General features: G+C 46.9%; 1 protein-coding gene across 1 annotated transcript in view; it reads left to right on the top strand.

The window, feature by feature from the left end:
* The window catches only part of GRHL2 (grainyhead like transcription factor 2), a 104,449-nt gene extending 100,774 nt beyond the window's left edge, over positions 1–3,675 (top strand). The window contains exons 15-16 of the mRNA XM_074944016.1: positions 1,412–1,476; positions 2,955–3,675. Of these exons, the coding sequence (XP_074800117.1) occupies positions 1,412–1,476; positions 2,955–3,069 (180 nt within the window). The 3' untranslated portion in view covers positions 3,070–3,675. The remainder of the gene's footprint in view (positions 1–1,411; positions 1,477–2,954) is intronic.
* Positions 3,676–13,072: the final 9,397 nt, after the last annotated feature.

Raw genomic sequence — 13,072 nt, 5'->3', positions numbered from 1 at the left:
GTATTTGTTGCTCTTCATTCTCCATTTCACAACAATTATTCTCTTTTACCTTTAGAAAACATTCCATTTTCTCAAAGTCATGCTGAACACACCCGCACCCACCCACCCACCCACCCACCCACACACACACAAACACCTACCTAGGGCTAGTGGCTGATGTCTGACAGTCTTTACTCAAAAAGAATTTTTAATTGTGCATTTCACTTCTCTAATGCAGCGGACAATGAACTGTTTAGTAGCAACATAATTTAATTTCACCTGGGAGAGGGCAAATAGTTTGCTTGGATGCTTGCAGTGTCCTCTTGCCTGGAACAGTCTGTGACAGAGATACTCCCTTTGACATAATTGTTTTCCCTTTTTGGAACAATCTGCTTTTGCCTTTCCTTTAAAGGAAAAAAGCGTCACAGAGCTCCTCCCCAAAGAACAAAGTAATAATTCTGAAATGAAATTGGTATGAGATTGATGAATACTGGAATTACTATCTCCGTAAACATTAAATGGGGTTATCGTGGCATGGGTTATGCTGTTATAATGAGCATCAAAGGAATTACCAGTGAACTGCCACGTCCTGCAAAGGGCTGCCTAAAGCATTACAATAGAGTGGATTTGTCCTTGGTAATTTCAGTTAGCTAAGATGTCATCCTTCAAAAGTTCTCTTGTACATTCTGGTTCACCCATGGACACATCTCAAGAGATGTTTTTGAAAGCCCTCTAGTTTAATGATATTTTCTTATGTGCCTCAGGGAGTCAGACTATAGCTGGCTGGAAAATTCCAACCAAAAATGAAATGTTGATGAAAAATGAAAATGTGCACACATTTTTTTCATTGGTCAACCAGTTCTAACCCAGGTTGTGGATGATCCAGTGACAGCCCATCTTTCATTCCGTGGTTAGGGTGTCCCTGCAGACTTGTGCTCCAGGAATGGATGCCAGGCACATGAGCCCCCTGCACAGAAAACCAGCACTGTCAGCAGAATGAGAAATTACATTTGATTATATGGAAGGTATATTAATGGCCTTGCTAAATGCATAAATGTGACCAGGGACGAGAAATGTTAACTGCTGGAGCAGAGTACTAGGAAAAACTCTCAAACTGTACTCAAAGGTGGTTATACTTACCATGTTTCTTGGTGCTGGACTGATGAGTGTTTTTATAAAAATCTAGTTATTTAGGATTATCCCTCTCCAGAGCACAACAGTCTTCAGTTGGCCTTCAGTAGGCCACATTGTCCATGAAAGTAGGCTGATGGTGACCCTTTTAACATGGGAAAATATATATATATATATATATTTGCTAAAAGAGTCTCCATGAGTTGGTGCTTCAATATCTTATCCTAAAGGTACAGAATGTTTTTCCTGTTCCTCATTTGTCTTTAATTCTTGTGTTGTTGTTGTTGTTTAATAATTTCAGATATCTGAGAAATATGGGCTTCCAGTAGAAAAGATTGCAAAACTTTACAAGAAAAGCAAAAAGGGGTAAGAGAAAGTAAAACCTTAATCATGATGATTTTTTGGTACAGTAGTGCCCAGAGACTGCAGCTAAGATCATGGCCCCATTGTGCTCTGTGCTGTACAAATACCTAATAGGAAGCAAGTCCCTAACTCAAATAGATGACAAAGAGTGAAAGATATGGAAAAAGTTGATCTCTAGTCTGTGTCTGGAGCACGTAGTTTCAGTATTTATGGACTGAATGGGGTACAGCTGGGTATCAAGCCCATAATGGGGTGAGAGCAGAGTCCTGTGCAGACCATATATGTAATCTTTATGATTTACTGGCCTATTGGTTCTCCAGCCTTTAACTAGTGGGTGCATTCAGAATTGACATGGCAGGATGTAGAGTTTTCTGGAATAGTATATGGCCCCAGAGCTGAAAGTTTGACAGGGAGCTGGTAGTTGAGGGAAGGGCAGAGCTATGTTCAATATTAGAAGGTTAGCTGAGTAAATGTAGACCTTTTACAATGACTCAAATGTGCCAATAGTTTAAAAACAACCAATCTCCAACCCCCCCCAAACCTTAATGTCCTGACTTCCAATGTTTACTTTGAAATAACGACAACATTCTAGTAATGTCATTTTAAATTAATTGGCATCTATTTACAGCCTTAATTCTACCTGAACAAAGTGTTTTGTGGGGGAATTTCCATGGCTTCTAAAGAAATTCTAGTTTGCTTTTTAAGTCAGCTTCTTTCTAACACCATATTCAGCTGTTAAATTTCTTAGAAGAAGCTATTTTTGTCGAAAAGAATGAGGAAACATGTTATATTCTCACATGCAAGCTGACCTTTACGCCAGCCCACCACATATGGTATAGCTCAGGCTTCACACCCAGCTACAAATCATTTCCAAAAAATCATTGACTCACACAGAAGTAACCCTCCGTGTGTATATACAGCAGGCTGGGAGTAGCAAGATGCATCTGGGCAGCCCAACACCTCTGCAGGCAAATATGAGCTATCGGGGCAGGGAGAGTGGGGAAGCTTCATTAGAGTTGCATGATGCAGAAGCTTTGGCTGTAGCTCTACTTTTAGGCAATTTATAAACTCCACAGATGTCCTGCCCCTGGCAGCTCTCTTTTGTCCTGCAGAGATTATAAGCACCGCAAGAGTCCCACCTCTGGCAGCTTCCTCTAGTCCAGAGGCTATAAGTAAAGAAAATAAAGCAAACAAACTACATCCATTCTCCCACCCCCCATTGAGATTTCACAATGCATGGCCGGGCGGAGGGAGAGGGAGGGGGATATTCTGTTCTCTTTAGGCAGGGGAAGAGATTTCACCAGTGGGTCTCTGAAAGAGATCTCTGTATGTCCCTTATAGCCTCCTGCTCCAGTTTGGGGGTCAATCAGGATTAGGAAGTGAGTACACCTAGCCAGGCAGCTTTGCTTTGGGCAAGTGTGCATAATCTTCCCTTTGATTAGCCATGTATGTAAGAATACTGATTTCTTCATTTTCACCAGTATCTTGGTAAACATGGATGATAACATCATTGAGCACTACTCCAACGAGGACACTTTCATCCTGAACATGGAGAGCACAGTGGAAGGCTTCAAGATCACGCTGACTGAGATCTAGCCCAGCTCAGGGCCCTTTCCTGAGGAACCACAGCATTTCATCCTTGTTGTGAAGAAGAACACTCCCCAGGAACCTTGCAGACTTGTCAACGCTGATCAGAGAAGCTGTTACAAAAATGCATTGAAAATATCACCCACTCTGTTATTCAACACTAAAAACAAACCCAACAAACAGTGACTTGAGTCTGTCAAGCATGAGGCCATGCATGTTCACTTGACCCCCTTATTTATTGCTCCCCCCTCTTCAATGTACAAGCGATTACCAGAGCAGTCACCCCCAGCTCATGTGAAATAGCACCTTTTGAACCCAGATGTTAAAACAGCACAAGTGCCTCCTAAATTAGGGAAAGGAATTGTATTGGTCCAACTTGGGAAATCTGGTTGAAATTGCTTTAACAATAGCCCCCTCCACAATCAAGTGCCAGAAAATCTGATGCTACTAATCTGTGCAGTGCTAAAGGTGGGGAAAGTGACCAACTGAATTCACCTACTCAAAATGATGCCTATTGCTCTGTAGCACATAGTCTTGCCAAATACCTCTGGTTGTTCTCCGCGTGTAGCAATGAGGACGTGTAAGTAAGGCATTCATCTATATTGTAATTTGTAAGTAAGCTGGAAAAAATACCATTTTAACCTTGTATATAATGTTTATAATATGCAATAATATATTTTAACCTACTGTACATGGGCGTGTTTACTGCCACTATGTTTTTTTGTGTTTGGATTAAGGGTGAACTGAGTCTCTCCTCTCTGCGAGGTTTAGATTTCTGCAAACTGCTGAGGGGTGAGGCTGTGCTGGGAAGCTAATATTCACATCTGATTCATGGGTTTGGTTCAGTATTTATACTGGAATATTTACAAGTATCAGGCCGAATTCCTCCCTGGTGTAACTCCATTAACTTCAAAGGGCTAATTTTGGGGATGAATTTGGTCCATTGCCTCTAAAAATTGAATGCACTGCAATTGTTTGGTGGTTCTGTTGGTGTGTCTCTATTTTTTTCTCCAAAATCCTTTCCTTTCTGTCTCAATGCTGGTCCATTTCAGGCATGTTATTGCAATGGCCCCTTACAGAAATGTTTGCCCAGGTTAATAGGCCTGATTCTCTATTGCTTTGCACCTCATATTGTCATTTCCATCTGTGCAAAGATGGGTGTAAAATGCCAGCAGTCTGATTTGGTGATATTGTTTTAACACTTGCTTTGTACAGATGTAAGCTCCCAACCCTTCACACATGCGAAACTGTACTCATGTATGTAGTCCTAATGAAATCAATACTTTGCAATAGTAGTTCAGCATGTACGTAATCATTTGCAGGACTGGAACCCAGGCAAGGTTCAGGGGAGAATCAAACCCAACGTATCCAGAATCTGCTTTTTGCTGTATTTCTGTCTGCATTGTAGATCTATTTTTTCTATTTCCCCTCCCCATCTGCAGCTCTCTCTCCATTAAGTAGTGCTGAATGATGTGTCATGGCCTTTTCATACCACACACAGTCCTACATGGCTGCTTTTCTAACCCACCTGTGATGAGGTATAAGAGTGGACACTCTGAGGAATAGGAATCTTGTGGTATTTGAATTTGGCTTTTGTTTGGAGCAAGGATCTACCCTGACTTGGGCCAGATCTTTGTTTCTGACTCTTCATAAAAAGAGGTGAATTCTGGCAGGTTAGATTCAGGCCTGGGTACGATGCACAGTCCGACTGAGTTATGGGATTTGTTCTTGTATTTTTCTTTTTTAAATAGAAGAAATGTTTGGAATTCTAAGACATCTCAATAGGGTCTTTCAGTCAGTCACAAGGGTCCAGTGGGGCTACTCGTGCTTAAAGTTAAGCCTGTGGGTAAATGTAAACAAACATATAAGCCCTTTGATATCAGGCAAGCTCTTTTATCTATTTTAACCATCTGTGGCTTTTGATACTAGACTGTTTAGCAATACACATGATTGGCAGATGTCGATGGGGATTCTGGATTCACCACATAGTTGCCATTGATAAAGAAAGGCTCAGCAAAGCCTGCACATGTAGCAGCAGTGCTTGGGTTAATAGTGGACTTAGCATTCCCTCCCCCAGGAATGTGTTTATTCCGTCTCGCCTGCATAACTGATATGATGTGAATGTCCTGTGGGTTGCAGTGTGTCCCGCTGTCCTGGAGCACTGCTGCTTGCTAGCCTAGGATGGGTGAGAACTGCAGGGTTTTAGGAAATGGGAACAGGGGTGAGACAAAACATCTTTCTGATTCCAGGCTCAGGAGTTGCAGCTCGTGCACAATCTGCAAAAGGGAAGGTGCGTCCAAGATTAACTGAAAAGATTTTGTAAAATACACTTTCAAATAAAGTGCTTAAGATCCCATGACAGTGGCAGAACATCCAAATCCTTCTGGCTTTACTCACGCAGGTAGCCTTACTGAAGCTGAAAGCCTCTTTGGAAGCTAAAAGCCTCTTTGGCAAGCAGGATTTGGCCCGATATAGAGATGGGTTTAACGATGACTCATATAGCTATAGTAAGCAAATCTGCTAGTCATGTCTTCTTTAGAGTTATTGATCTGAAGTTTAGGGGGCTCCAGTGGATGGCATCCCAAGCACCTAAAGCCTTACAGAGAACACAGCTCGCTGCCCTGCTTTAGGTTTTAGTGACAGCATGAGCTGTGGAAGGAGAAACACAGGACCCTGAACTCTGGTCTTGACAGGTTAAAAGCATGCTGGCTCACCTTTAAGGGTTGTTGGTCAAAAGGAGGAGTTCAAGTCACAGAAAGGCCCAGTGCCAGTAACTCACGCTGCTAGAACAATGGGAGAGCTCCTCTGTCCAGTCTAAATATCCATTATACATTGGTTCAAAGGCTTCAGCTGGCCCAGAAAAATACCAGGCATTTATTTACATTCATACTGGTTAAAACATGTATGTCACTTATCCTTCATCAAATCTTATGATGAATAATGTAGCTTACATTTAAAATGTGCTTCTAATTTAAATGGGAGTGAGATTTGGCAATGGTGCACCAGAGGACAAAAATGCCTGTGTTAGCTTGCTGGTCTTTTGTTTGTTTTGGTTTTGGTTTTTTGGGGGGGGAGGGGCACTTTGTGGCTATTGGTTTAAAAGAACAAAAATCTCCTCCTGCAAGTGAGGAGTCCTGACTATGAACTAGTGGAGTCTGAAAGGCGGCTGGTTCATGGAGCTCTTTACACTAAGGGAAACTTCATGTTTACAGATGTTCCACTAGTTTTTTAACATTACAACAGGACTGTACATAGAAGCTGTCCCACAAAAGACCAAAGCTATAATGCAACAAGTAGTAATTCCTGAGCTGTCAGTGGATTGAATGCCTTATTATGAAAGCCAAACTATGCAATGCAACTCTAAAGTCTGATGCTGCTCCAACATATTTCAGCTGCTTATAGCCCAAAGCAAACGCATAGAATCGTAACCCCTGTTTTGAAGGCTACATTTTTTTGTTGGTGGGTGGTGGGGAAAGGGTGCCCCCTCCTCCCACCCTGCCCAAGATTAGCAATAACTACAATTTGGTGGGGTTTGGAGAATTTTTGCCACTGAAGGGCACACACTCAGAAAAAAATTGACTTTTCTTCCTTGGGTGTATCTCCTGCTCTCTCTTCTCTTGCACAATGGGTTGATCAAGCAACTACAGATGATATTGTTTCAGACACTGTTCCTGTTTATTTTCCTGTATTTAAAGCTATGGATTGTTTAAAAGTTGCAGATTGAGTGGAACTGATGGCTTCAGTGCTATCAATAAAAATGAAGCTGCACCACTGTTCTGAATGCAGCGTGTAGTGTGACGTGGAACTGGAAACGAATGCTCTTCCCGAGACTTTTAAAGTGTAAAGTATGTCAAATGTTTATTCCCTTCCCCACTTCCTTTAAATTGTGATAAGATGCAAACAGGTGTGTTTGTGCCAAATTTTGTGACAGCCCCTCTCTCTGGCAAGCAAGGAAGCTTTATGTATAAACAGTGTGCGTTTATATTAAGGTAATAGCTCATGTAACTTAATAGTGTTGTAAATGGGAGAGGGGATTGATAAACTATAAATACAGGTATTTTATTTTTTTGTACATTTTTCAGAAGGAAAATAATAAATATTCATATGTAAGAGAGATTGGTGTCCAATAGGTTCATTGGTGTATAGTGCATTATTAGGTACTGTTTTTCCATTTCCTCTTTCTGTCTCTAAGAAACTTTCCAAAAAAGTAGAAGTAGCAATTATTATGAAGGAATCAAAAGGGGCTGGTGAAAATACATATTACTCAAGCTCTGGAGTCAATACTCGTGTATTTATAAGTAGGGACTGGAAGTCACAATATCAGCCTTAATCCATGGGCAGTAAAGCACAGTATTACACTGGTGTAGTGGTTGATTCATGCACTGAGGCCCCCATGAGTTTCATAAAACAAAGGCAGCAAATGTGGGCTAATTGCATGGGGCACTGCCCCAAGCTCTATAGCAAACATTTTCAAAGCTAATTGTCATGCTGGATCTGCTAAGCAGGCGATGCCAGCGCCCATTAACCCTCTTCCCCTTGCACTTATCCTTCCTCCTGGCCAGGTGGGAAGAAGGATTCTGACTAGGAAGGGACTGGGCAAGCCTGGGCGCCAGGAGCTGTAGCGAAGTGGGATACTGAGCGTACCCCCCCCCAGAAACTGCATGCAGAGCCTGTGCCTACCTGATGTTACAGCTGGATGCAAGTCTCTGTGGGACTTATGAGAGAGCCGCAGCAGCTGGGCAGGAAGTCAGTGCAGCGGGGCCCCAGTGAGAGAGACTGAGTCTGGCCTGGAACCCAGCAAGCTCCTGACTGGACTGGAAAGGGTCCTCCCCCAGGCACTGGGCCCAAAGATCCCTGATGCTCAGTTGGACCACCCCAGTCACCTTAACGTTTACTGCTAGTGCTCACATGACCATTTAAGGCTCTATACCTGGAGTATTTGCAACCTTTCCTGCCAGGCCTAGTAAAATATCTTTTCCATTAGCCATACATCTGAATGGGACCCACATGGTTAGGATCTATAAGGCCTAGCTGCTGAAGCACCTACTTACTTCTGAGCTGCAGTACATCTCACATGCAACTAGCACCCCTGAGGCTTGGTGTTCACCAGCATTGAGCCACTATAATAATTACTGTCATCAAAAGTTCCTCTTCCCGTGTGTGCAGTTTTTAAACTGCTTTTCTGCTTCCTTTGCTTAGCCAGGTTTTTCACTCACTCCCCCAAAAGCCACGGCAGGGGTGTGTACATGAGCAGCTCCATCTACTGAATGGGGCAGAAGACGGGTCCATTGCTTAGGGCAGTAGCCAGGAAAGCTCAGTTCATGTCCTTGCGCGTCCATGGCCTGCCTGACCTTGGGCAAGTGCCACCAAGGGCCATAGGCAGGCATTGCAATAACTTTTAGGTGCCAAGCAAATCACTGGCATCCGATGAAGTGGGTATTCATCCACGAAAGCTTATGCTCCAATACATCTGTTAGTCTATAAGGTGCCACAGGACTCTTTGCCGCTTTTACAGATCCAGACTAACACGGCTACCCCTCTGATACTTAGCAAATCACTGGCATTCACGACGCTGAATTAGGCACCAAGACTCCCAATACAGTGCGGTGGGAGCAGAGGGGGCTACGCCTGGGATTAATGAAAGCTAGCACACTGAGTTGGGAGAAACCTAAATTAGCCAATGGGCAATGCCGAAGAAGCTGGGTGACCTGCCTCACTCTCAGAGAATTAGGTACCTAAGCTGGGCTGCAGGGAGGTGCCTGTCTCTGCTAGTGAGTCTCAGCCATGAACCTGCTCCTGCAGTTGGACTTGTGAGGAAGAGGAGGACCACCCCCGCAATCCCCCACAACTTTCAACCCAGGGGTTAGGTACTTACTTGGGATGTAGGAGGACCCCCCCCTCCCCGTCCTTCCAGTCTCCTTCTACTTGACAAGAAGGGAGCTGAATGGAGGGGGGGGGTGGTTTGTGGTCTCACGCATGGCTGGGGCATAATGGTGGCTGGGGAAGACTAAGCCTCCCCAAACCTCATGCCATTGTGGGGGTGGGGAGGGAGGCAGTGGCAGATGAATGCATGAGCCCTGGGACCTGTGCCCAGGGGCCATGGCCAATTTGGGACCCTGGAAAAATTTCCCCCACCACTGCCCTGGGACTGGAGGCGTGCTCGTGTCATGCTGTGGCCCTGAGCTTTTCCGGTCTTGGGGCCACAGCGTGGGGGGGGGGGTGGTCCGAAAGGAGCGAGCGGGGGGAGGGGCTCGGGAGAAGTGGAGTGGGGTGCAACAGGAGCAGGGTGGTGGGAGAAGGGATGGAATGGGGTGGGGGGTCTGGGCTCAGAACTCCTGCCAGGCCTGACAGGTCTGCTGCAGGCTCAGTTAGGGCTGACCGCTCAGCTCCTCCCCTCCCAACCCCATGGCCCCCGACCGAGCTCTCAGCACAGCCCCCCCCCCCCCCCCCCAGGCTCGGGCCATGGGCAGGGGTCCAGCTTTCAGCCCCGGTGGGGAGGGGGAGAAGAGCAGCAAGGGAATGAGAGCAGCGAGCGGGAGCACGGCCTCAGCCAGAAGAGGCAGGACAGGGGCTAGCCTCCCCAAGGGGAAGCTTCACCCACTGCCCATGGTCTCCCGCCTCTCAGGAGAGTGCGCAAACCACTGTACTTGGGGCTATTCTGATGTGGAGGCTCCCTCAAGCTCTCCTGCTGAAGCCGCTCCATTGCAGCTAACTAATTAAAGCGTCGCTGGGCCTGCAAGCGAGACTGCCTCCAGCCTGGGTTGGAAGGGGGGGTGGGGCATAGCTAGAAGGTGGAAGACCCACGATCCAGTGCCCCTGCTCCAATGACACTAATTAATTAGCCAAAGTGCAAAGTGCAACAGCCAAAGTGCAAGGTGAGCCTGAGGTTGCACCACATCAGATTATCCCATAGCTCAGTGGCCAGAACACTCATCTGACAGATGGCAGAGCCCCGCTTAAATCCCTTCTCTTTATTAGGTGGGGGGAGACCTGATGGGGGAGGTCTCCCACCTCAGGTGAGTGGTCTAACTCCCCTGGACTAAAGGTTATGCGGGAGCCCCCCGGGGCAGGTCTGTGTGGCATTAGGGGGTCTCTGAGCATGCCCACCTCGTCAGGCCCTGCAGGCAAGTCAGGTAAAAGCACATCTTTGTGACTTGCTCTGAGGCTCAGGCCTCTGGCCGCCTGCCGGGGCGCTGCAGAGCACAAGCCTAGGGGCAGAACCATAGGTGGACAGGAAACATTTACAGAAAAACATAGCCGCTGGCCAGGTTGGGTGGCAGCTGAGCAGGGATGCCAGTGAATGCCTAACTCAGGAACCTAGGTGCCTAACATGGCAGGTGGGTGCCTAAGGCCCTTTGGGACGCTAGCCCTTAGTTCTGCTGTTGCTTAGTGCCACATTTGTAAAATGGGGATAACAGCACTGCCCGGCCTCATGGCGGCGTTGTGCGGGTAAATACGTTAAAGCCTGTGAGGTGCTCAGCTACTAGGGTAATGGGAGTGGGGGGCAGGCCTGTCAGTACCTAAGATAATTCTAGTCATAGCTAGCACTATGTGCGTAAACGCAGCGACACTGGCACGTAAACATTACCTAGAGCCTTAGATTGCCTTGAGGGTTAGTGCAATGAATTTACTGCTCTGTAAATCAGCTGCATGTTGTCTATGTATAAGCTGCTTAGCAGCTTTCACACTCGGCCCAGTTCAGCTTGTGGCTACTATAAGGCTAAGAGAAGCTGTTGACTGCGTCCTAATGGCATCCGCCCCCCTGCCCTTCCCTCCCCACCAAATACAGCAGCCCTGAGTCACCTTTCACACTGGTATACACTGGGCCACAGGGGCGCTAAAACTATCATCAGAGGAAACTAAATCTTCCCCCTTCATGCCCTTCTGACCATGCAGCAGCGAAGAGGGGCAGGGCAGGGGAGGGGAAGATGCAGGGGCATGCCCTCTCCCAGATTTCTGCCTTCCATTTAGCAACAGCTAAATATTCTGAGGGGACCCACTCAGAGGGTCTGCTGCAGACTGACCCACTGGGGGTGAGCAAGGCCTTGGGCTGCCTCTGGCCAGGATGCCCAGCAGCTCCCCTTGGTTGGCAGCACACTCTGTGTGTCTGTGCCACATGGAATCATAGAATCATAGAATATCAGGGTTGGAAGGGACCTCAGGAGGTCATCTAGTCCAACCCCCTGCTCAAAGCAGGACCAATCCCCAATTAAATCATCCCAGCCAGGGCTTTGTCAAGCCTGACCTTAAAAACTTCTAAGGAAGGAGATTCTACCACCTCCCTAGGTAACGCATTCCAGTGTTTCACCACCCTCCTAGTGAAAAAGTTTTTCCTAATATCCAACCTAAACCTCCCCCACTGCAACTTGAGACCATTACTCCTTGTCCTGTCCTCTTCTACCACTGAGAATAGTCTAGAACCATCCTCTCTGGAACCACCTCTCAGGTAGTTGAAAGCAGCTATCAAATCCCCCCTCATTCTTCTCTTCTGCAGACAAAAACAATCTCAGTTCCCTCAGCCTCTCCTCATAAGTCATGTGTTCCAGACCCCTAATCATTTTTGTTGCCCTTCGCTGGACTCTCTCCAATTTATCCACATCTTTCTTGCATGTGGGGCCCAAAACTGGACACAGTACTCCAGATGAGGCCTCACCAATGTCGAATAGAGGGGAACGATCACGTCCCTCGTTCTGCTCGCTATGCCCCTACTTATACATCCCAAAATGCCATTGGCCTTCTTGGCAACAAGGGCACACTGCTGACTCATATCCAGCTTCTCGTCCACTGTCACCCCTAGGTCCTTTTCCGCAGAACTGCTGCCTAGCCATTCGGTCCCTAGTCTGTAGCTGTGCATTGGGTTCTTCCATCCTAAGTGCAGGACCCTGCACTTATCCTTATTGAACCTCATCAGATTTCTTTTGGCCCAATCCTCCAATTTGTCTAGGTCCCTCTGTATCCTATCCTTGCCCTCCAGCGTATCTACCACTCCTCCCAGTTTAGTATCATCCGCAAATTTGCTGAGAGTGCAATCCACACCATCCTCCAGATCATTTATAAAGATATTGAACAAAACCGGCCCCAGGACCGACCCCTGGGGCACTCCACTTGACACCGGCTGCCAACTAGACATGAAGCCATTGATCACTACCCGTTGAGCCTGACAATCTAGCCAACTTTCTACCCACCTTATAGTGCATTCATCCAGCCCATACTTCTTTAACTTGCTGACAAGAAAACTGTGGGAGACCGTATCAAAAGCTTTGCTAAAGTCAAGAAACAATACATCCACTGCTTTCCCTTCATCCACAGAATCAGTAATCTCATCATAGAAGGCGATTAGATTAGTCAGGCATGACCTACCCTTGGTGAATCCATGCTGACTGTTCCTGATCACTTTCCTCTCATGTAAGTGCTTCAGGATTGGAGAGGGAGGCAGTAGCATGGCGGCTGGCTGCGGGCTGAGTCAGGCCCCCCCCCCCCAGCTACTTGGGGCTGCTTCTCCTTCCCTACTGCTGGTGGGTCAAATGCGGCGTGCCTGTTCTCAGAGCAGAAGCCGCTCTCCCATTAACTATAGTAGGGGCTCTGCCCGGGGAAACTGCTCCCCTCGCACTGCAGTGGGGCTTGCTCTGTCTTCCATTGAGCAAGAGGTTCTGTGGTGAGTCAGGAGGTGGAGGTGCTCTTCCCTTCCCCACACAGGACAGGCCCAAGACACCTGGCATCGCTGTCTTCTCCCCCCCCAAACATTCTTCTGTGCCTTCCGCAGGGGGACCCGTCCCCCAGTTTGAAACCTTCTGTGCTACAGCCAGATGCAACCCATGCGGTGGTCACATTCCCCCGCCCCCCCCAGCTAGGGTGACCAGACAGCAAATGTGAAAAATTGGGACAGGGGGTGGGGGGCTAATAGGAGCCTATATAAGAAAAAACCCCAAAATTGGGACTGTCCCTACAAAATAGGGACATCTGGTCACCCTACCCCCAACCTTTAAATTGTGCCCCACCCCCACTATCAACA

This window comes from Natator depressus, chromosome 2 (genome assembly GCF_965152275.1).
Source record: "Natator depressus isolate rNatDep1 chromosome 2, rNatDep2.hap1, whole genome shotgun sequence".
Lineage (NCBI taxonomy): Eukaryota > Metazoa > Chordata > Testudines > Cheloniidae > Natator > Natator depressus.
The sequence above is the reverse complement of the archived record's forward strand: the minus strand, read 5'-3'. Positions and strand labels throughout refer to the sequence as shown.